Source organism: Dendrobates tinctorius, unplaced genomic scaffold (assembly GCF_039654945.1).
Source record: "Dendrobates tinctorius isolate UK_male_01 unplaced genomic scaffold, ASM3965494v1 ptg000059l, whole genome shotgun sequence".
Lineage (NCBI taxonomy): Eukaryota > Metazoa > Chordata > Amphibia > Anura > Dendrobatidae > Dendrobates > Dendrobates tinctorius.
In genome coordinates, this window is record NW_027361727.1 from 3,535,403 (window position 1) to 3,559,631 (window position 24,229).

Below are 24,229 nucleotides of genomic sequence, written 5' to 3' on the forward strand. Positions count from 1 at the left end.
AGGAGAGATAGAGAAGCTAGGATGTCCTCTCTGGGAGTACTTGTGGACAGGTGTTCCTCCAGCTGCCCCAGCCAACTGTACATCAATTGGGCCACACAGGTAGATACGGCGTTGGCATTTAATAAAGATGCCGAGGTTCCCCATGATTTCCTCAGTAGCGCATCCATCTTGTGTTCTAGAGGGTCCTTCAACTGTGAGGCATCCTCAAATGGTAGTGTGTTTTTTTTTTAGCTACCCGCGCAATCTGGTCGTCGACCTTTGGAATCTCTGACCAGCATGATGCAATTTTGTCGTCCACAGGGAACCTGTCCTTTATCTCTGCCAGAATGGTTAGCCTCTTTTCTGGGGATTCCCACTTCTCCAGCACCAGGTCCCAGATGTTTTTATGAATGGGAAACACCCGCTTCTTCCTAGAATGGAGACCCCCAAACATTTCTTCTTGTACCACCTAGGCAGTCTTTTCTTCCTCAATCTCCATGGTCCTCCTTACTGCCTATATCACCTGAGGAGAAATAATCTCTCCCTGTTGGGAAACATCTGGGTCTAGGATTAATTCGCCTTCTTCCAGAGGTTCATCTGGGATTGACATTTCATCCTGAGAGTCACCATTCCCATCCTCTTCTAGATTAAGCTTCCTCCTTTTAGCTTCTGGAGGGACATTGGGAGAGGGGGCGGGCTGGGGAAAAAGCGGCCAGGGAGGTTTTTTTTATCTCCTGTTGGATTAGGCCCTTAATTTCTTCCATCAAGGATGGTTGCTCTTCCCTGATGACTTTAGGGGGCTTTACATATAGCGATATCGCTAAAGCGTCACCGATTTTGTGAAGTAGCAGCGATATTGCTAGCGATATCGCTGTGTGTGATACTTACCTCCGACCGGCTCCCCCGCTGGCTATCGCTGATCACGCGAGAACGTCCTGGGGCGTTTCTCAGCGGCGGCTTCCTGCTGGCGCTGATGAGTGACGCGTGGACGCGGGCGGAGAACGTCATCATCGCCGCGTCTGACAGGTAAGTAACGACCGCTGCTGCGTTGTTGCTGAGATCTGCCTGTATGGCAGCTCACTAGCGAGCATTTAGCGATGCGCCAGCGATCCTGACCGGGTCATATTGTGGTCGGGATCACTGGTGCATCGCTAAATGTAACGGGGCCCTTTCTCAGTGCACTCTTTGCATAATATCTTCTTTTTTTGTACAGACTGCACCAAGTGCCAGAGTACTTACTGGGACTGGGAGGGTTCTGGGATTCACAAATACAGAGCGAGAGGAACCTGACATCTCCATGCTGCTACCACACAGTGGTCCTACCTTAGATGTCTTCCTTGTCCAGGGCTCTTATATGGACTTTCAGAACCTGTCCTCTGATTAATCAGAAGACCTACTCCCTCCGATGTCCAGGTGTGTGGGGGGGGGGGGGGGGAGGTCCCGCCGACACCATCTGTGCTGTGTTGCTCATGTGCTCCAGCGTGGAACGCAAGAATCTCTGTGCTAAAGCCGGCCGGCGTGTGACGTCACCTCCTGCCGCCAGCTTCAGACCTGTAAGTTCTCGCGTGTGCATGCCCAGTGCAACACGCTGCCTGGATCCACATGCCGGAGGAGAGGAGGCTGGAGAGCTCCGAGAGGCCTCCGGCCGAAGAATCCCCCACAGACCTTACCCGAAAGTGAGGACTGGAGGGGGGTCCTGAGTCCTGAACAGCGCTCGGAGAGGAGTGGTAAGTCCCTCGCCGCCCGGCTTGAATTCATTCCCCACCCCCGATGACTGTTGCCGACACAGCACACCGAGGATGACCTCTTCATCCCTAGTAGGGACAGGAAAGAAGACTGAGGGGGAGGATGTGGGAGAGGTTATTTAACCTCTTTGATATTTCCTGTCCTTATTAGGTAATATCCTCTGATGTGCTGTAGTGGGGGGTTACTAGAGAAAAAAACCCACTAAGAACCATTTTTCCAATTAAAAAAGCCAATAAAACCGAAAAGATGTTCAACAGTGCGACTTCATTTAAAAGGTAATAACATACATTAAGACCTCTGCAGAATGTCTTTCCAAAGGGTTAGGGTTAGGGTTAGCCAGAAACTTCAAGACGGTGTCACAAAGGCCACCGATTGCCCAACCCCCTATGGATTCCCATTGCAAAGAAATTAGCTATTTGCTTGACGTCAGGATGTTCTCCAAAAACCAGTAATAGATTATGCTTGGCTCAGCTATGGTTGACTTGCTGGATTGATTTTCAGTCAGCCACAAGAGCGGTTTCCTACCAGCATAAAACACAATCAAGGTCCATCAACATTGATTGTCATAGAAATGGACTTCAGAGGTTTTATTTATTTCTCTAGGAGAAAATTTACATGAGATGGAAAATCCTCAAGAGACAAAACAAAGAAAAGATTAAAAAAAGGGGAAAAAAGACCTGAGAGCTGAAATATAAGATGGTCAATTCCATACAGGCTTAGCCAGAGGCAGTATTATAGTAGTTATATTCTTGTACATAGGGGGCAGTATTATAGTAGTTATATTCTTGTACATAGGGGCAGTATTATAGTAATTATATTCTTGTACATAGGGGGCAGTATTATAGTAGTTATATTCTTGTACATAGGGGGCAGTATTATAGTAGTTATATTCTTGTACATAGGGGGCAGTATTATAGTAGTTATATTCTTGTACATAGGAGTAGTATTATAATAGTTATATTATTAAAATATTTATAATACTGCCCCTCTGTAAAAGAATATAACTGCTATAATACTGCTCCTCTGTACAAGAATATAACTGCTATAATACTGCTCCTCTGTACAAGAATACAACTACTATAACACTCTCCCCTATGTACAAGAATATAACTACTATAACACTACCTCCTATGTACAAGAATATAACTACTATAATACTGCTCCTATGTACAAGAATATAACTACTATAATACTGCTCCTATGTACAAGAATATAACTACTATAATACTGCCCCCTATGTACAAGAATATAACTACTATAATACTGCCCTCTATGTACAGGAATATAACTACTATAATACTACCCCTATGTACAAGAATATAACTACTATAATACTGCACCTATGTGCAAGAATATAACTACTATAATACTGCTCCTATGTACAAGAATATAACTACTATAATACTGCTCCTATGTACAAGAATATAACTACTATAATACTGTCCCTATGTACAAGAATATAACTACTATAATGCTACCCCTATGTACTAGAATACAACTACTATAACACTCTCCCCTATGTACAAGAATATAACTACTATAATACTGCCCCTCTGTACAAGAATACAACTACTATAACACTCTCCCCTATGTACAAGAATGTAACTACTGTAATACTGCTTCTATGTACAAGAATATGACTACTATAACACTCTTCCCTATGTACAAGAATATAACTACTATAACACTACCTCTTATGTACAAGAATATAACTACTATAATACTGCTCCTATGTACAAGAATATAACTACTATAATACTGCTCCTATGTACAAGAATATAACTACTTTAATACTGCCCCTATGTACAAGAATATAACTACTATAATACTGCCCTCTATGTACAGGAATATAACTACTATAATACTACCCCTATGTACAAGAATATAACTACTATAATACTGCACCTATGTGCAAGAATATAACTACTATAATACTGTCCCTATGTACAAGAATATAACTACTATAATACTGTCCCTATGTACAAGAATATAACTACTATAATGCTACACCTATGTACAAGAATATAACTACTATAATACTGCCCTCTATGTACAAGAATGTAACTACTGTAATACTGTTTCTATGTACAAGAATATAACTACTATAATACTGCCCCTATGTACAAGAATATAACTACTATAATACTGCCCCTAAGTACAAGAATATAACTACTATAATACTGCCCCTCTGTACAAGAATGTAACGACTACGTTACTGCTCCTTTACATAAGAATGTAAGCACTATAATATTGCTCCTATGTACAAGTATACAAAAAAAAAGGTAAAAATAAAATACTGCTGCTGCGGTTACACAAAACAAGGATGAAACGTTTTTCCAATTGAACCATAAACAAGAATTATTGTGATATCTCTTGTTGACCTTGATGAAATAAAATTCCTGTAGACATGCAGCCTTGATAATAACGACGAGTGTTCTGCCTTTTTCTTGGTGACCGTGAACACAAACTTTTACAAGCCGTTCAAAGGAAGGGAAAAATACACAACAGGAAAATGATCTATTCAATGAGAAGAAAGGAAATTAAATGTTGTCATGGCGGTTTTTATCCGGAGGGGGTCATTTATCATTGTGATAGTGCCGGCCTCATGCGTATCACTGAAGATACAATGAACCAGTTGGGAACACAAAGACGGAGGATAATGTTCTTGTGATGGGGTTTAGCCAGGCATGAAGGAGCATCGGTCCCACACCCTGCAGTGGGACGCACGAGACCGGAGGATAATCCACCACTAAATCCTCAGAATCGCTCTTTTCCTTTTAGTGATCAGTCAACGTCTCAGCTTCTCGAACTGAAAACTTCTGGACTGTCACTTTTAAAAGGACAGCTAACGTCCTAGAATCTGGTAAAGCGGAAGATGGAGCCAATAATCGTCCGCACTGTAAACCTGTATATCCAGCTGGGAACCACTGCACAGCCACAGCTCATGTAAGAGGGCAGGGTGGAAGGCACCTTGCTGAGGATGACAGTACATCATGATGCATGCACAGATAGTACTGCCTCCCTGTCTTTTCCACCAATTTACAAAGGATCAGGTATTACTGCCTCTCCATGTAAACAATGTGGACACAAAATATTACTGTCTCCTTGTACAATGTATGTATCCATTGTTCTACATGTAAAACATGCAGGAAGTCAGTTTTACCTTTGTCTAGACATATAATAAATGCACATATTAATACCTCCCTTTATTTACCTATTCATGGGTGGGTGCAGAAAGTACTGTGCCTCTGCCTCTTCCTTACCAGGACGAGTATTAGATATTACTGCAACCCTGACTTTCTGTACTATAAATTATGTAAGTATATACAATACTACCTCCTGATCTTCCCCTATAAATAAAGTAGGGGCACACTGTACTGCCTTCCCATCACTCCCTGTTAGTGATGAAGGTACAAATAGTACTGTCTCAGGTCCAGATAGTGCTGCCTCTCCCTGCTGGTGACACAGGTCCAGATGGTGCTGCCTCTCCCTCTTGGTGACGCAGGTCCAGACGGAGCTGCCTCTTCCCTGTTGGTGACACAGGTCCAGACGGAGCTGCCTCTTCCCTGTTGGTGACACAGGTATAGATGGAGCCGCCTCTTCCTGTTGGTGACGCAGGTCCAGACGGAGCCGCCTCTCCGTTGGTGACACAGGTCCAGACGGAGCCACATCTCCCTGTTGGTGACACAGGTCCAGACGGAGCCGCCTCTCCCTGTTGGTGACACAGGTCCAGACGGAGCCGCCTCTCCCTGTTGGTGACACAGGTCCAGACGGAGCCGCATCTCCCTGTTGGTGACACAGGTCCAGATGGAGCCGCCTCTCCCTGTTGGTGACCCAGGCCCAGATGGAGCCGCCTCTCCCTGTTGGTGACCCAGGTTCAGATGAAGCCGCCTGTCCCTGTTGGTGAACAAGGTCTAGATGGCGCTGCCCCTTCCTTTTGGTGATGCAGATCCAGACGACGCTGCCTCTCCCTGGTGGTGACGCAGGTCCGGATGACACTGCTCCTTCCTTTTAGTGATGCAGGTCCAGACGACGCTGCCCCTTCCATTTGGTGATGCAGGTCCACATAATACTACGTCAGTGGGCTCTATGACAATGGTTACATCTGCCATGAGCAGGCATTCATGCCAGCTCCATAACAAATATCTATGTCATGCTGATGTCTCAAGTACTGCTGCTGTATCCACAAGATCAAGACATAACGTGGATTAGTGGGAACTTCAATCCCCACAGTTTTACTCCTCACATGTTTAAGTCAATAGCAACTGTGGAATCTGCTTATTCATTGCCGAAAATGGGAGACGTTCACTGGTTGGTGACGCATTATTACTGAAACCAGTGGCCCAACAATGGACCCAGCCAAAGCTGCCATCTTAGTGCTCCTATTAGACCCAGACGCACCTGTGAAGTATTCCAGTGATGATGTTGGTAAAGCTCTGGGGAAATAATGGCGCTATATAAGTGAGTAAAGTAAAAAATATATATATTACAGTAACTATTATGAGTCAACCATGTTCTAGTCCCCTTGTGGGTATAAAATAAAAAAGTGAAGGTTTTAGAAAACTGAAAAAAAATAAAACTAAGAAGCCAAAAACTTTTTCCCGTCCATAAGTTGCTTTTTTATGTAAAATAAAAAAATGTTCTATTAGTATCACCTTGTTTATAATGACCCAATCTACAAAAATAACACATAACTCAACCCATCTGGAAAAATGTTAAAAAAAATAAAAAAATAAAAGCCAACATGTCAGTTTTCATTCAGCCATCCTCAAAAAAAAGTAAAGGAAAATTGATAACGAAAAACCCAACACAAATATATCCAAAATAGTTACAATAAAAAGATCATGTGATCCCACAAAAACAGGCCCAAAACATACAAAACAACAGAACAAAATCTTGTCCCTACTTGTCATGTTACATGTCACAAAATATCAATTCAAAAAAATTAAACTGCAGAATTGTTGTATTTTTTCCATCCTTGCCTCTAAAAGAAAACTATTAAAAGTTTTTTACAGACATTTTATGTACCCAAAAATGGTGTCATTAATAGACAAATGAGATGTACACAGAGTTCTACTTACAAATGGTCTCCAGGGAATGATACACAGGTATACAATGTATCAGAAAACAAGAAATAACAAACATTGCGAAATCAAACTTGCAGAACAAGCCGTCACGACGAAGAATTAAGTGCAATGGCTCAAATCAATCTATAGATATGAGCACATAACATGACGTGAATGGAAAAAATATTACAGACTTCACTGGGCGAGGGGGCCGGGGTCTCCACTCGGGTGCAGGGGTCCTGCCCTGAATAATCATCACTTTAACCAGTAAAAGAAATCAATGATTGTGAACTCTGTGGGGAAGGAACAGCGGGACCAAAGCTCAATATAAAGTTATCGCTCGTGATGAGCCCGGAATGATGGGATTCTCAGGAAATCCTGCAGGAAAGCTGAAGACACGAGATCCTGCCATCACTCCTGACACGTTCTGTAGGAACGCTGATGGGATATTCTGGCACAGCGGGGATTCACATCTGAGAGTCATTTATGTCAACCATGCTCATGATGGACTCAAAAAGATTTCTGCTTCTCAACCTGGAACAGGTGATCTCATATCACCGCATCATGCCCCGAACACTTCATATCATAGACATGCACAATACACAGTCAGTGGTGGAAATAAATGGTGTCCTGAAGATTTCTAAGGGCCAACACCTATGTAGCAATGTCCTATCATGGCCACCTGCTGTGAGGCATCATCCACACTTATCACAAGCCACGTAGGAATTATAGAGGTCACGTAGGAGAAGGCGAGAAATGTCTGCACACAGTGACTGCACCAGCAGAATAGTGAGTGCAGCTCTGGGGTATAATACAGAATGTAACTCAGGATCAGTAATGTAATGTATGTGCACAGTGACTGCACCAGCAGAATAGTGAGTGCAGCTCTGCAGTATAATACAGGATGTAACTCAGGATCAGTAATGTATGTGCACAGTGACTGCAGCAGCAAAATAGTGAGTGCAGCTCTGGGGTATAATACAGGATGTAACTCAGGATCAGTAATGTAATGTATGTACACAGTGTCTGCACCAGCAGAATAGTGAGTGCAGCTCTGCAGTATAATACAGGATGTAACTCAGGATCAGTAATGTAATGTATGTACACAGTGACTGCACCAGCAGAATAGTGAGTGCAGCTCTGGAGTATAATACAGGATGTAACTCAGGATTAGTAATGTAATGTATGTACACAGTGACTGCACCAGCAGAATAGTGAGTGCAGCTCTGGAGTATAATACAGGATGTAACTCAGGATCAGTAATGTAACGTCTGCACACACTGACTGCACCAGCAGAATAGTGAGTGCAGCTCTGGAGTATAATACAGGATGTAACTCAGGATCAGTAATGTAATGTATGTACACAGTGACTGCACCAGCAGAATAGTGAGTGCAGCTCTGGAGTATAATACAGGATGTAACTCAGGATCAGTAATGTAATGTCTGCACACACTGACTGCACCAGCAGAATAGTGAGTGCAGCTCTGGAGTATAATACAGGATGTAACTCAGGATCAGTAATGTAATGTATGTACACAGTGACTGCACCAGCAGATAGTGAGTGCAGCTCTGGGGTATAATACGGGATGTAACTCAGGATCAGTAATGTAATGTACACAGTGACTGCACCAGCAGAATAGTGAGTGCAGCACTGGGGTATAATAAAGGATGTAACTCAGGATCAGTAATGTAATGTATGTACACAGTGTCTGCACCAGCAGAATAGTGAGTGCAGCTCTGCAGTATAATACAGGATGTAACTCAGGATCAGTAATGTAATGTATGTACACAGTGAGTGCAGCTCTGCAGTATAATACAGGATGTAACTCAGGATCAGTAATGTAATGTATGTACACAGTGACTGCACCAGCAGAATAGTGACTGCAGCTCTGGGGTATAATACAGGATGTACCTCAGGATCAGTAATGTAATGTATGTACACAGTGACTGCACCAGCAGAATAGTGAGTGCAGCTCTGCAGTATAATACAGGATGTAACTCAGGATCAGTAATGTAATGTATGTACACAGTGACTGCACCAGCAGAATAGAGAGTGCAGCTCTGGAGTATAATACAGGATGTCACTCAGGATCAGTAATGTAATGTATGTACACAGTGACTCCACCAGCAGAATAGTGAGTGCAGCTCTGGGGTATAATACAGGAGGTAACTCAGGATCAGTAATGTAATGTATGTACACAGTGACTGCACCAGCAGAATAGAGAGTGCAGCTCTGGAGTATAATACAGGATGTCACTCAGGATCAGTAATGTAATGTATGTACACAGTGACTGCACCAGCAGAATAGTGAGTGCAGCTCTGGAGTATAATACAGTATGTCACTCAGGATCAGTAATGTAATGTATGTACACAGTGACTCCACCAGCAGAATAGTGAGTGCAGCTCTGGGGTATAATACAGGAGGTAACTCAGGATCAGTAATGTAATGTTTGTACACAGTGACTGCACCAGCAGAATAGTGAGTGCAGCTCTGGGGTATAATACAGGAAGTAACTCAGGATCAGTAATGTATGTACACAGTGACTGCACCAGCAGAATAGTGAGTGCAGCTCTGGAGTATAATACAGGATGCAACTCAGGATCAGTAATGTAATGTATGTACACAGTGACTGCACCAGCAGAATAGTGAGTGCAGCTCTGGAGTATAATACAGGATGTAACTCAGGACCAGTAATGTATGTACACAGTGAATGCACCAGCGGAATAATGAGTGCAGCTCTGGAGTATAATACAGGATGTAACTCAGGATCAGTAATGTAATGTATGTACACAGTGTCTCCACCAGCAGAATAGTGAGTTCAGCTCTGGAGTATAATACAGGATGTAACTCAGGATCAGTACAGGATTAGTAATGTAATGTATGTACACAGTGACTGTACCAGCAGAATAATGAGTGCAGCTCTGGAGTATAATACAGGATGTAACTCAGGATCAGTAATGTATGTACACAGTGACTGCACCAGCAGAATAGTGAGTGCAGCACTGGGGTATAATACAGGATATAACTCGGGATCAGTAATGTAATGTATGTACACAGTGACTGCACCAGCAGAATAGTGAGTGCAGCTCTGGAGTATAATACAGGATGCAACTCAGGATCAGTAACGTAATGTATACAGACAGTATAGATATATATACGTATACTGTATAGTATAAAAGAATACACGTAAAAGTGATATATTTACAAAGTGTTACACATAAATAGATTTCTTGTATGAGGGAAGTGTGAGTATTTCATGTTTTTTTTCATCAGTCTCCTCACTTTCCGGACAATCGGTTCTCTGTCTGTAACAATCGGTTCTGCTGTAATGAAGACAAATCTTGGAGTTGGACGTTTTAATCACATTCAGCACTGACGTATTTTATTTCAATAGAAAACTTGTCATTTCCGTGAAAAGAAGCAATTTTAGGGCCGGTTAGTTTAGTGGATTCAATTTACAGGGTCAAAACCAGGTCAATGCGACTAAAGACCCTCAGAAAGTGTGGCACGATTGGCACGTTTCATGCCCAAGCTGTGCGCGGTGCGTTCTGTATAATTCCATTGACAGAAACAAGAAAGCCATTTTCCTGCGAGAATGAGCTCTGTGGGTAATGAGAACAGCGGGGATGATGGAGGACGGGATGAAGTGCTGGCACGCGCCTGGAATATAGAGATGAGGCCGCGGCTGCAGACCTGACAGAGGATTACCGCTATAGCGTGGGGGGCACAAATTTATGGGCTGCACGGTACAGGACACAGCGCTCACAATACAACGGCCCGTTCTAGAAGCACATGAAGGAGGATGAAGATATTAATGGAAATTTTATTTGCCCAAATCGATCATTTCGCGGCCACCTGGATCCCATCCGATATGGCCACTGTCACATCTCCAGTAATGATTGTCACTACGTGGTACCAGACTGCTATAATCACATCTGCCCCTCGTGCTGCGCTGTAACACCACTGTACGTCACCGGGACATGAAGATCAGAGTCTGGGAAAGTAGGGTAAACCTCGAATAGTTAATATATTAATTATCACAATACTTCCCCGAACACAGATCTAATGGCCGAGCCGAACTTCTGACACCTTCACAGCAGAGGAGCGCTCGAGGGCGGGTAGACAATGCCCATGTACTGTGCCTTAATTTGTCATCATGGGTCACACCTCTATATGGCTGCAGATTAGCTGGAAATTCTCTGGGAAGAGACAAAAGCTGCAGAGACGTTTGCAAGATGGAGCAAATGTAATCCCGAGCCGTCCAAAACTCAAGAGTGATTTACTTTACCCAGAAGGTTTCCATTCATCAGGAGAACTAATGTCTCTGTATGTAGACAACCAGCGATGTCCTCACCGGAGCTCATCAGACACGTGAAAAAGAAGGAATCGGCAGCGATACATGTTATATACAGACACCTGCTATATATCAGCACTGATACACAGCGCTATTATATACCAGCACCGATACATGTTATACACAGACATCTGCTATATACAGTCATATGTAAAAGTTTGGGCACCCCTATTAATGTTAACCTTTTTTCTTTATAACAATTTTGGTTTTTGCAACAGGTATTTCAGTTTCATATATCTAATAACTGATGGACTCAGTTATATTTCTGGATTCAAATGAGGTTTATTGTACTAACAGAAAATGTGTAATCTGCATTTAAACAAAATTTGACCGGTGCAAAAGTATGGGCACCCTTATCATTTTCTTGATTTGAACACTCCTAACTACTTTTTACTGACTTCCTGAAGCACTAAATTGGTTTTGTAACCTCATTGAGCTTTGAACTTCATAGCCAGGTATATCAAATCATGAGAAAAGGTATTTAAAGTGACCACTTGCAAGTAGTTCTCCTATTTGATTCTCCTATGAAGAGTGGCATCATGGGCTCCTCAAAACAACTCTCAAATGATCTGAAAACAAAGATTATTCAACATAGCTTTTCAGGGGAAGGATACAAAAAGTTGTCTCAGAGATTTAACCTGTCAGTTTCCACTGTGAGGAACATAGTTAGGAAATGGAAGAACACAAGTACAGTTCTTGTTAAGCCCAGAAGTGGCAGGCCAAGAAAAATATCAGAAAGGCAGAGAAGAAGAATGGTGAGAACAGTCAAGGACAATCCACAGAACACCTCCAAAGACCTGCAGCATCATCTTGCTGCAGATGGTGTCACTGTGCATCGGTCAACAATACAGCGCATGCATAACGCCTTTTTGGATGACCAAACAACTCAGTCTTTGTTTCATCAGTCCACAGGACCTTCTTCCAAAATGTAACTGGCTTGTCCAAATGTGCTTTTGCATACCTCAGGCGACTCTGTTTGTGGCGTGCTTGCAGAAACGGCTTCTTTCGCATCACTCTCCCATACAGCTTCTCCTTGTGCAAAGTGCGCTGTATTGTTGACCGATGCACAGTGACACCATCTGCAGCAAGATGATGCTGCAGGTCTTTGGAGGTGGTCTGTGGATTGTTCTTGACTGTTCTCACCATTCTTCTTCTCTGCCTTTCTGATATTTTTCTTGGCCTGCCACTTCTGGGCTTAACAAGAACTGTACCTGTGTTCTTCCATTTCCTTATTATGTTCCTCACAGTGGAAACTGACAGGTTAAATCTCTGAGACAACTTTTTGTATCCTTCCCCTGAAAAGCTATGTTGAATAATCTTTGTTTTCAGATCATTTGAGAGTTGTTTTGAGGAGCCCATGATGCCACTCTTCATAGGAGAATCAAATAGGAGAACTACTTGCAAGTGGCCACCTTAAATACCTTTTCTCATGATTGGATACACCTGGCTATGAAGTTCAAAGCTTAATGAGGATACAAAACCAATTTAGTGCTTCAGGAAGTCAGTAAAAAGTAGTTAGGAGTGTTCAAATCAAGAAAATGATAAGGGTGCCCATACTTTTGCACCGGTCAAATTTTGTTTAAATGCAGATTGCACATTTTCTGTTAGTACAATAAACCTCATTTGAATCCAGAAATATAACTGAGTCCATCAGTTATTAGATATATGAAACTGAAATAGCTGTTGCAAAAACCAAAATTGTTATAAAGAAAAAAGGTTAACATTAATAGGGGTGCCCAAACTTTTACATATGACTGTATCAGCACCAATACACCGGGTTATTATATACCAGCACCGATACATGTTATATACAGACACCTGCTATATATCAGCGCTGATACTCCGGGTTATTATATACCAGCACCGATACATATTATATACAGACACCTGCTATATATCAGCACCAATACACAGGGTTATTATATACCAGCACCGATACATATTATATACAGACACCTGCTATATACCAGCACTGATACTCGAGGGTTATTATATACTAGCACCAATACATGTTATATACAGACACCTGCTATATATCAGCACTGATACTCAGGGTTATTATATATCAGCACCAATAGACAATATATACAGACACCTGCCATATATCAGTGCTGATACACCGGATTATTATATACCAGCACCGATACATGCTATACACAGACACCTGACATATATCAGCGCTGATACACCAGGGTATTATATACCAGCACCAATACATGTTATATACAGACATCTGTTATATATCAGCGCTGATACACCGGGTTATTATATACCAGCACCAATAGATGTTATATACAGACACCTGCTACAAATCAGCGCTGATACACCGGGTTATTATATACCAGCACCAATAGATGTTATATACAGACACCTACTATATATCAGTGCTGATAAACCGGGTTATTATATGCCAGCACCAATAGATGTTATATACAGACAACTGCTATGTACAGGTGCATTTCAATTCTAACTTACTGAGATAATGACTTTTGGGTTTTCATTGGCTGTAAGCCACAATCATCAACATTAACAGAAATAAACACTTGAAATAGATCACTGTGTAATGACTCTATATAATATATGAGTTTCACTTTTTGTATTGAAAAACTGAAATAAATTAACTTTTTGATGATATTCCAATTTTGTGAGATGCACCTGTATATGCAGTGATACACCCGGTAATTATATACCAGCACAGATACATGTTATATACAGACACCTGCTATTTATCAGCGCTGATACACCGGGTTATTATATACCAGCACCAATAGATGTTATATACAGACACCTACTATATATCAGTGCTGATAAACCGGGTTATTATATACCAGCACCAATAGATGTTATATACAGACACCTGCTATGTACAGGTGCATTTCAATTCTAACTTACTGAGATAATGACTTTTGGGTTTTCATTGGCTGTAAGCCACAATCATCAACATTAACAGAAATAAACACTTGAAATAGATCACTGTGTAATGACTCTATATAATATATGAGTTTCACTTTTTGTATTGAAAAACTGAAATAAATTAACTTTTTGATGATATTCCAATTTTGTGAGATGCACCTGTATATGCAGTGATACACCCGGTAATTATATACCAGCACAGATACATGTTATATACAGACACCTGCTATTTATCAGCGCTGATACACCGGGTTATTATATTTTAGTGCAGATACATTTTATATACAGACACCACTTTTTCCCGACATTGCCACTTCCGTGTGTGGTTCCACCATTAGTCCCCAGCAACATACCTGCCGTCTTGGGGTCATACTTGATTCCGAGCTTTCATTCACCCCCCACTTCAGATCACTGGCTCACTCTTGTTATCTCCACCTCAAAAACATCTCTAGAATTTTTCTTACTTCCGACTCTGCAAAAACTCTTACTGTTTCTCTTTTTCATTCTTGTCTGTTCTATTGTAACCCTCTACTAATCGGTCTCCCTCTTATCAAACTCTTCCCCCCCCCCTCCAATCCATCCTGAATGCTGCAGCCAGGATCATATTCCTCAGTCGTTATACTCTACCTTGTGCCAGTCATTACACTGGTTACTCATCCACTCCAGAATCCAGTACAAACTTATTACCCTCACCCACAAAGCCCTCCATGGCTCATCACCACCCTAGTCTCAGCCTACCACCCTACCCGCGCCCTTCGCTCTGCTGCTGACCTGAGGTTAACATCCTCAATAATCAGAACCTCCCACTCCAGTCTCCAAGACATTTCACATGCTGCGCCAATTCTTTGGAATGCACTACACAGGTTAATACTATTAATTCCCAATCCCCACAGTTTTAAGCGTGCCCTAAAAACGCATTTGTTCAGACTGGCCTAACGCCTCAACACATTAACCTAATCTATCCCTGTGTGGCACAGCCAAAAGTTTTACCATAACCAGGTACCTCGTATTATGTTCTCACATGCTTTATGCATTTAATAGCCCTCTGTATCTGTACTGTTACATACTTTGGCTGTTAACTGGTTCATGCAGTATTACAGGAACACCCGATTCGAACACTATGGCTGGTCCGAACAATGAAAGCAATTGTTACCACCCACCTTTCGTGTCTCCCCTTTTTTCCTCATAGATTGTAAGCTTGCGAGCAGGGTCCTCATTCCTCTTGGTATCTACTTTGACCTTTGCTTATTGTTATGCTGTAATGTCTATTGTCTGTACAAATCCCCTCTATACTGTAAAGTGCTGCGGAATATGTCGGCGTTACAGAAATAAAATTATTATTATTACCTGCTATATATTAGTGCTGATACACTGGGTTATTATATTTTAGTGCAGATACATTTTATATACAGACACCTGCCATATCAGCATAGATACACCAGGTTATTATATACCAGCAATGATACATGTTATATACAGACACCTGCTATATATTAGCACTGATACACCAGATTATTATATACCAGCACCGATACATGTTATATTCAAACACCTGCCATATACCAGCGCTGATACACTGGGCTATTCTATACCAGCGCCGATACATGTTATATACAGACATCTGCTATATATCAGCACTAATACACCGGGTTATTATATATTAGTGCCAATACATGTTATATACAAACACCTGCTATATATCAGCGCTGATACACCGGGCTATTATGTGTCAGCACAGATACATGTTATATACAGACACTTGCTATATATTAGCACTGATACACCGGGTTATTATATACCAGCACCGATACATGTTATATACAGACACCTGCCATAGATCAGCACTGATACACCAAGTTATTATATACCAGCACTGATACATGCTATATACAGACACCTGACATATCAGTGCTGATACACCAGGGTATTATATACCAGCGCCGATACATGCTATATACAGACACCTGCTATATATCAGCGCTGATACACCGGGTTATTATGTACCAGCACAGATACATGCTATATACAGACACCTGCTATATATCAGCGCTGATACACCAGGTTATTATATATTAGTTCCGATACATATTATATACAGACACCTGCTATATATCAGCACTGATACACCGGGTTATTATATATACCAGCACATATACATGTTATATACAGACACCTGCTATATATCAGCACTGATACACCGGGTTATTATATATACCAGCACATATACATGTTATATACAGACACCTGCTATATATCAGCACTGATACACCGGGTTATTATATACCAGCACATATACATGTTATATACAGACACCTGATATATATCAGCGCTGATATACCGGGTTATTATATACCAGCACTGATACATGTTATATAGAGACACTTGCTATATATCAGCACTGATACAACGGGTTATTATATATTGGGGTTTGGAGAAGGCTTTTATTATGGGGGACAAGAAAAAATAAGGGCTCTTCTCCAACAAGTTTAGAAACCAACCATACTAATCACGCACATGTTGGAGGGCCCCCTCTTAAATATCCCCACCCCATGTATGTATAGAGGACTTGGAATGAATTTTTATCCTCACAGTATTCAAGGCAATGACATTTTGATTCTTCCAGTGTCTGCAGAGTCCTGCTCTCTGTCTACAAGTAATATAAATCTTTTTCTGCCCTGAAATTATACAACACTAGATCAATTCTTATTCCATCAGTTCCCGGCAGGACCCCCATAATGAGAAGGGGATGCAGCACGGAACGGCAACGCCGAAAAATGTTTTACAGACAACAGTCATGGAATTAGCACCGGGCCGCGGTTATTATAATAGAACGCCGGAGCATGACTACAAGATACATAGAAATCTATTGTACTAGATCCCTGGCTATTACTGGCGAGGGGGGTGATGGAGGGGATAGGTTTAGTTAGTGTCTGACACTTCATTTATCATCTCCTGCTGCCCAACCTTGCAGTAAATGAACAATAAACCACATTATCCCCACTGAGCAGAGGCTTTTTTCTTGGTAGGAGACCGTAAATACTACATATGTGTGAAGACAAACACCAAGATCTTCTCTGTCCTTTTCTAGAATTCATTGCTTTGTAATTAAATAGCCACTCCAAAGAAAAAAAGAAAAACACCAACTATATATATATATATATATATATATATATATATATATATATATATATATATATGAGACATGACAAAATATAACCACTAATTGCACCATTAAATTCTGGTTCTGATCCATAGGACTATTTGGCAAGGTAACCCAATCCTTCTAACAAGAGTGGATTATCATATGGCACAAAAGGCTAGGCCCATCTTTGAGCACAAAAGTAAGGCTTAAATATGCATATAATCAATATAATCCTGAGCATAAATTACTTCCTCTCTTAAGGCCCCGTCTCACTAAGCGACTTACCAGCGATCCCGACACCGATATCAAGGTGTCAGGATCGCTAGAAAGTCGCTATGTGATCGCTGGTGAGCTGTCACACAGACAGCTTCACCAGCGATCAGCACAGCGATGCCGAGCGCCCGGCATCGCTGGCCATCCTGTAAAAAATAGAATCAAAATAAAAAATATAGTTATTCTCACCTTCTGACGTCCCGCGCAGCCATCCTGCCTCTCTCCACGCTCCGGTCCTAGTGATCCTTTGCGAGAATGACCGCGAGATGTCACGGTCTCGAGGGATAACAAAGTCTCGCGGTCATTCGTGCAAAGGATCACTGGGACCGGAGCGTGGAGAGAGGCAGGATGGCTGAACGGGACGTCAGAATGTGAGAATAACTATTTTTTCTTATTTTTTACACCTGTTCGCTGGTCTCCTGCCTGTCACACACAGCGATGCGTGCTGGCCAGCGGGAGACCAGCGACCAAAGAAATGTCCAGAGGTTTCTTCCAGCGATCAGCGATACCGGCAGGGGGGCCGCTCGCTGATCGCTGTCACACACAGCGATCTCGCTGGTGAGATCGCTGTTACGTCACAAAAGTTGTGACTCAGCAGTGATCTCGCTACCGAGATCGTTTAGTGAGACGGGGCCTTTATGCTCCAGAGCTGCACTCACTATTCTGCTGGTGCAGTCACTGTGTACATACATTACTGATCCAGAGCTGCACTCACTATTCTGCTGGTGGAGTCACTGTGTACATACATTACATTACTGATCCTGAGTTACATCCTGTATTATACCCCAGAGCTGCACTCACTATTCTGCTGGTGCAGTCACTGTGTACAGACATTACTTATCCTGTACTGTTCCTCAGTTAACTCCTCTATTACACTCCATGAGAAGTCCATGAGAAAAGCTCAGTGCAGACTCATAGAATCACAGAATCGTAGAGTTGGAAGGGACCTCCTGGGCCATCTGGTCCAACCCCCTGCTCAAAGCAGGATTCGCTAAATCATCCCAGACAGATGTCTGTCCAGCCTCTGTTTGAAGACTTCTATTGAAGGAGAACTCACCACTTCTCGTGGCAGCCTGTTCCACTCACTGATCACTCTGTCAAAAATTTTTTTCTAATATCTAATCTGTGTCTCCTCCCATTCAGTTTCATCCCATTGCTTCTACGCTTTCCTGGTGCAAATGAGAATAAAGATGATCCTTCTACAATGTGACAGCCCTTTAGATATTTGTAGACAGCTATTAAGTCTCCTCTCAGTCTTCTCTTCTGCAAGCTAAACATTCCCAAATCCTGCAACCTTTCCTCATAAGACAGGGTTCCTAACTTCTGTGTCACTTACATTTGAAGTGAAGATAATAGATTTGATTCTACCCTTCCATCCTGTAGCAGAGCCGCTGAGCAGTTGTTTTCATTCAATGGCAGAAATCAGAGATCCTGAATATGGCGATGAAACAACCAGTATTCTTGAAAGTTACAGAATTGTTCATGCACATTGGCTGAGCTTCAGAAAACCCCTTTAACTCTTTCTTTACTGCACTGACATTTCCCGGTGTCACACTTGTCAGTGCGGTTGAAGGTCTGCAGAGAAGGAATATCAGAAGCCCCTGCAGCTCGGTCATGATCCCACTTACGCAGACCTCACCACTCACCGTGCACGTCCCGTCCCTTGTGATCGGCAGGGAGAAGTCTGCGCAGAAATCCAAATCTTTCACTGCGGCCGTCTGGCAGATAATGTCCTAAAATGGGGTGGGGGAAATGATAGGAAAAACTTAATGTACAGAAGTGGAGCCCATGTCCTGGATGGAGAAGATAAGATATGACTTGCAGCCTGCGAGAGGCCGCGACGTGGGAGTCATCACTGAGGTCACAGACGCTCCTGATTTTTTTTTTTTCAATTACTATTATAATAAGCCTATTATTTTTAATTTTGTATGTGAACAATCTTATATGATGTACGTGTAGTGGTGACAAATGTTTATTAGGGGGTTGGCAGCCAGGATCCCACTGTAAGAAATGGGATCAGAGAAATCGCTGATCCAGATTTATTAAGAGAATTTGTCAGCAGGTTTATTGCCATGTAACCTGAGAGGGGCATAATGTAGGGGCAGAGACCCTGATTCCAGCGGTTTCAGTTAATAGGCTGCTGGCTGTAGTTTTGACAAAATCAGTATTATCAGCAGGAGATTATCGCTAGAGGACTAGTAAACCTGCTGCCATATAGTCCTTCTTATTCATGATCCCTATATAACTCTGTTCAAACCAGTGCTTGGCAGATTTCTGCCTATGCACAGTATACATAGAAATCGGCCAAACAATGGTGTTGTCTGAGTTATGTAGTGCTCAGCATTCAGAGAACTGGTATATTTGCTACAGATAAAACTGATTTTATCAAAACTGCAGGAAGCAGCCCAGTAAGTTAAAAATTATTGGAATCAGGGTCTGTGCCTGTACATTACAGCGCTCTCAGAAGAGACAGCAAAAACCTGGTGACACATTCCCTTTATTGATCAGCATATCAATACGGAACTCAGATCATGTGAAATCTTTTATGATTAAATCAAAGCCAGAAATCTTTTACTCAAAATTTGAGGTCATAGGAGAGACAAAAACACAAGGTTACCATGAATACAGAAAAAAAAAAAAAAATCAAAAGTATGAAATGTATCTGAAATAATTAATTTATCCAATTAAACAGCATAAAATACAATCAAAGCAAAAAAATAAAAACATTTAATAACTAATCTTAACCGAAAGAAATAAAATCTGGATCAGTTTAACCCTTTACTACGTTGCCTTTTGAGCAAGTAGCAAAGAAGTTAAAAGAAGCCTGTGAGCATGTAACAAGCTATGGATGAGTGGCACGGCTGTATAGGTGCTTGTCTTCTAACAAAAATTATACTCTATTTGTCGTAATCCGATGTGCCAGTCATGCCAAATCTGAAGTAGAAGCCATATGCAAACTGGCCTGAAACAGAAGCTCCATGGGGGAGGGACAATGTACCTGCCACGCCCCCGAAGAACTGCACTACGTCTGACTTACCTATGGCTTCTACACTAGATTTCTCATGACTGGCACATCACATCTCTACAATAAAGGTATCATTTTTATTGGGGGGACAAGCATCTATACAAATGTAACCCTATTGCCTTCTGTAAAAGACAAAAAAGTGCAGACTGGCTCCAATTAAAAGAAAAAGCAGAGCAGGAAGGTAGATTAGATTTAAAAATTTTTTGCTTTAATTAGGGACAGATGTAATTGGGTTTTATATCAATTAGTTTAATCAATGTATCATGAAAAGTTCTATAATGTTCTAAAATACTTTGATTTACATATTCTGGTAATTACCGTAAGATCTCTGCTTGCTGTCACTGAAAGAAAATATTTATTTTACGGCAGAATGTTTCCTTTCGTGGACAGCAAGCAGAGATCTTAAAGATCTTAAAAATGGTAAGCAAAATAAACAGCAAGTCTACAAAGTTTATTTGTTCCCATGTTTTAATGATTAGATAATGGTGATTATTACCTTTATAATGGACGGTTCGGAGATCATAGTGTCTGGATTGACAACCTCCACTATGGCTTCAGGTAGGACGGCTTTCTTCATGCACGTCATGTTAAACCCATAGACATCGTCCCAGAACGCCAGCTTTCCGGTGTGCTTCTCCGGGTCACACAGAGCCACAATGCTGAGGTTACACCGATCTGGATAAACTGAAAGACACAAAGATTAGAAAAGAAAAACATTAATACAAATGTATGACGAGGAAAATCTGGCCAATATCACAGTAATACACTCGCCCTACAAATATGACAAAAGTAAGGAGAATTCACTTTTCCAGGTTCATGAAGAGAAATTGAAAAAAAAAAAACAAGTGTTGTAGTGATCTACACGAGATTGTCGCTTTATCAGAACATAAAACTAAGAAATCGATCAGAATAATATCTAACAAATTTTAGCAAAATATGAGGAGTAAAGAACTAATATGTACTGGGAACTCTCTGGGATTTCAGGGGAAATTATCATCATTTATATATGAACAGAATCTACATAATAAGTTATGCTACAGTGTAAATACATCCTGTATTCTACTCCAGAGCTGCACTCACTATTCTGCTGGTGCAGTCACTGTGTACATACATTACATTACTGATCCTAACTTACATCCTGCATTATCCCCCAGAGCCGCACTCACTATTCTGCTGGTGCAGTCACTGTGTACATACATTACATTACTGATCCTGAGTTATATCCTGTATTATACTCCAGAGCTTACTGATCCTGAGTTACATCCTGTATTATACTCCAGAGCTGCACTCACTATTCTGCTGGTGCAGTCACTGTGTACATACTGTACATTACTTATCCTGAGCTACATCCTGTATTATACTCCAGAGCTGCACTCACTATTCTGCTGGTGCAGTCACTGTGTACATACATTACATTACTGATCCTGAGTTACATCCTGTATTATACTCCAGAGCTGCACTCACTGTTCTGCTGGTGAAGTCACTGTGTACATACATTACTGATCCTGAGTTACATCCTGTATTATACTCCAGAGCTGCACTCACTATTCTGCTGGTGCAGTCACTGTGTGCATACATTACTGATCCTGAGTTACATCCTGTATTATACTCCAGAGCTGCACTCACTATTCTGCTGGTGCAGTCACTGTGTACATACATTACTGATCCTAAGTTACATCCTGCATTATACTACAGAGCCGCGCTCACTATTCTGCTGGTGCAGTCACTGTGTACATACATTACATTACTGATCCTGAGTTACATCCTGTATTATACTCCAGAGCTGCACTCACTATTCTAATGGTGCAGAAACATTATATATATATATATCATATATTAATGACTCTGTACTGATCCTGTATTATAAGTAATGTCCCTTACCGCTAATGCTATATTAATTCTGTATATAACCTGGTGGTCGGAGGTTACGCCTTCTTCTACAGTCGGGTCAGGTGGATATCTCTGCAGGTAATGTTGAGTTGATTTCAGAGATATCTGTCATTCTCACAAGGGAAGGACACCTAGCAGATGGTTCTCAGAGTAACGAGTGAGGAATCGCATTCTGCACTAGTCTCAGTCTGTGATATTTTGTATTTTCTACTCCATAAACACTTTATTGTCACATTTGTAACTCCTGATTGTTCTAGAGTGAAAGATCGTAAAAACACAAAGACGAAGAAAACTCAAAACAGACTTTATATCAACCAAAAGATCAAATCCTTAATGTCAAACCTGAGAAAATGGCAGCAGAATATGTCAATATAAGAAAGCATAAGGTAAGGCGGGTTCTGCTTCTAAAAATCACAGGTCAACCAATGTGTGGCTGCTCGGCAATAACATATCTAAAAATGCTTCAATAAACTTTTATAACTAAATTCACTGGGAGCAATAAAATGAAAGAAGTGGAAAAAAATTCTCAACCTGTGCCTCTAACAAGAAAACAGGCAGCTACAAACAGCAATGTACTCTCATCAGGCAGTGAGGCCCAAAGTCTGCCACTATTTCACTTACTATATAGAATTAATCTACATTATATTTTTTCTGTACTGATCCTGAGTTACATCCTGTATTATACTGCAGAGCTGCACTCACTATTCTGCTGGTGCAGTCACTGCGTACATACATTACATTACCTATCTATACTGATTCTGATTTACATCCTGTGTTATGCTGCAGAGCTGCATTCACTATTCTGCTGTGCAGTTACTGTGTACATATATTACATCACTGATCCTGAGTTACATCCTGTATTATACTCCAGAGCTGCACTCACTATTCTGCTGGTGCAGTCACTGTGTACATACATTACATTACTGATCCTGAGTTACATCCTGTATTATACCCCAGAGCTGCACTCACTATTCTAGTGGTGCAGTCACTGTGTACATACATTACATTACTGATCCTGAGTTACATCCTGTATTATACCCCAGAGCTGCACTCACTATTCTAATGGTGCAGTCACTGTGTACATACAGTGGGGAAAAAAAGTATTTAGTCAGTCAGCAATAGTGCAAGTTCCACCACTTAAAAAGATGAGAGGCGTCTGTAATTTACATCATAGGTAGACCTCAACTATGGGAGACAAACTGAGAAAAAAAAAATCCAGAAAATCACATTGTCTGTTTTTTTTTATTTTATTTGCATATTATGGTGGAAAATAAGTATTTGGTCAGAAACAAAATTTCATCTCAATACTTTGTGATATATCCTTTGTTTTTTTTTTTAATCAGATAGTTTTTATTAAAAGTTTTAGAAATGACAGGCATGTACAACTTACAACATGTTGTCAAACATTCCCTTCCCCCATAACACCCCCCTCCCTTTGTCCGATGGCATATGGACTGGTACATAGCGAATAAACCCAATTCCATCACACAACCACATCATATGAGAAATGACGATTAACAACCGACAGGAGACCACCTCCAGGGCCCACTCATTAATCTAGGAGATTCGAGGCAGCCAGGCCGGGAACCTTCAACCATCCCTCCCATATTTTCCCGAAAATATGCGGCACACCCCTCCTGAGGTACACAAACTTTTCCCTATATAATATTTGATTCAACCTATTAATGTATTCTTTTCTTGAGGGGATTTTGGCAGAAATCCAGTGATAAGCTATCAGCTTTCGGGCCACAAATAGCATTCTGGCCACAGCAATTTTAAGGTATTGATCCCCTCCCACCTCATCAACATAACCCAAAACACAAATCGTGGGGTCCCTGGG

At 41.3% G+C, this 24,229-nt stretch overlaps 1 protein-coding gene across 2 annotated transcripts in view; it reads right to left on the reverse strand.

Annotated features, from left to right (window-relative positions):
- The window catches only part of PRMT3 (protein arginine methyltransferase 3), a 127,309-nt gene that overhangs the window by 25,547 nt on the left and 77,533 nt on the right, over positions 1-24,229 (reverse strand). For both annotated transcript variants that reach the window (XM_073578311.1, XM_073578310.1), the window contains exons 12-13: positions 20,996-21,183; positions 19,121-19,207 (exon numbers count right to left, since the gene is read on the reverse strand). In XM_073578311.1, the coding sequence (XP_073434412.1) occupies positions 19,121-19,207; positions 20,996-21,183 (275 nt within the window). The remainder of the gene's footprint in view (positions 1-19,120; positions 19,208-20,995; positions 21,184-24,229) is intronic.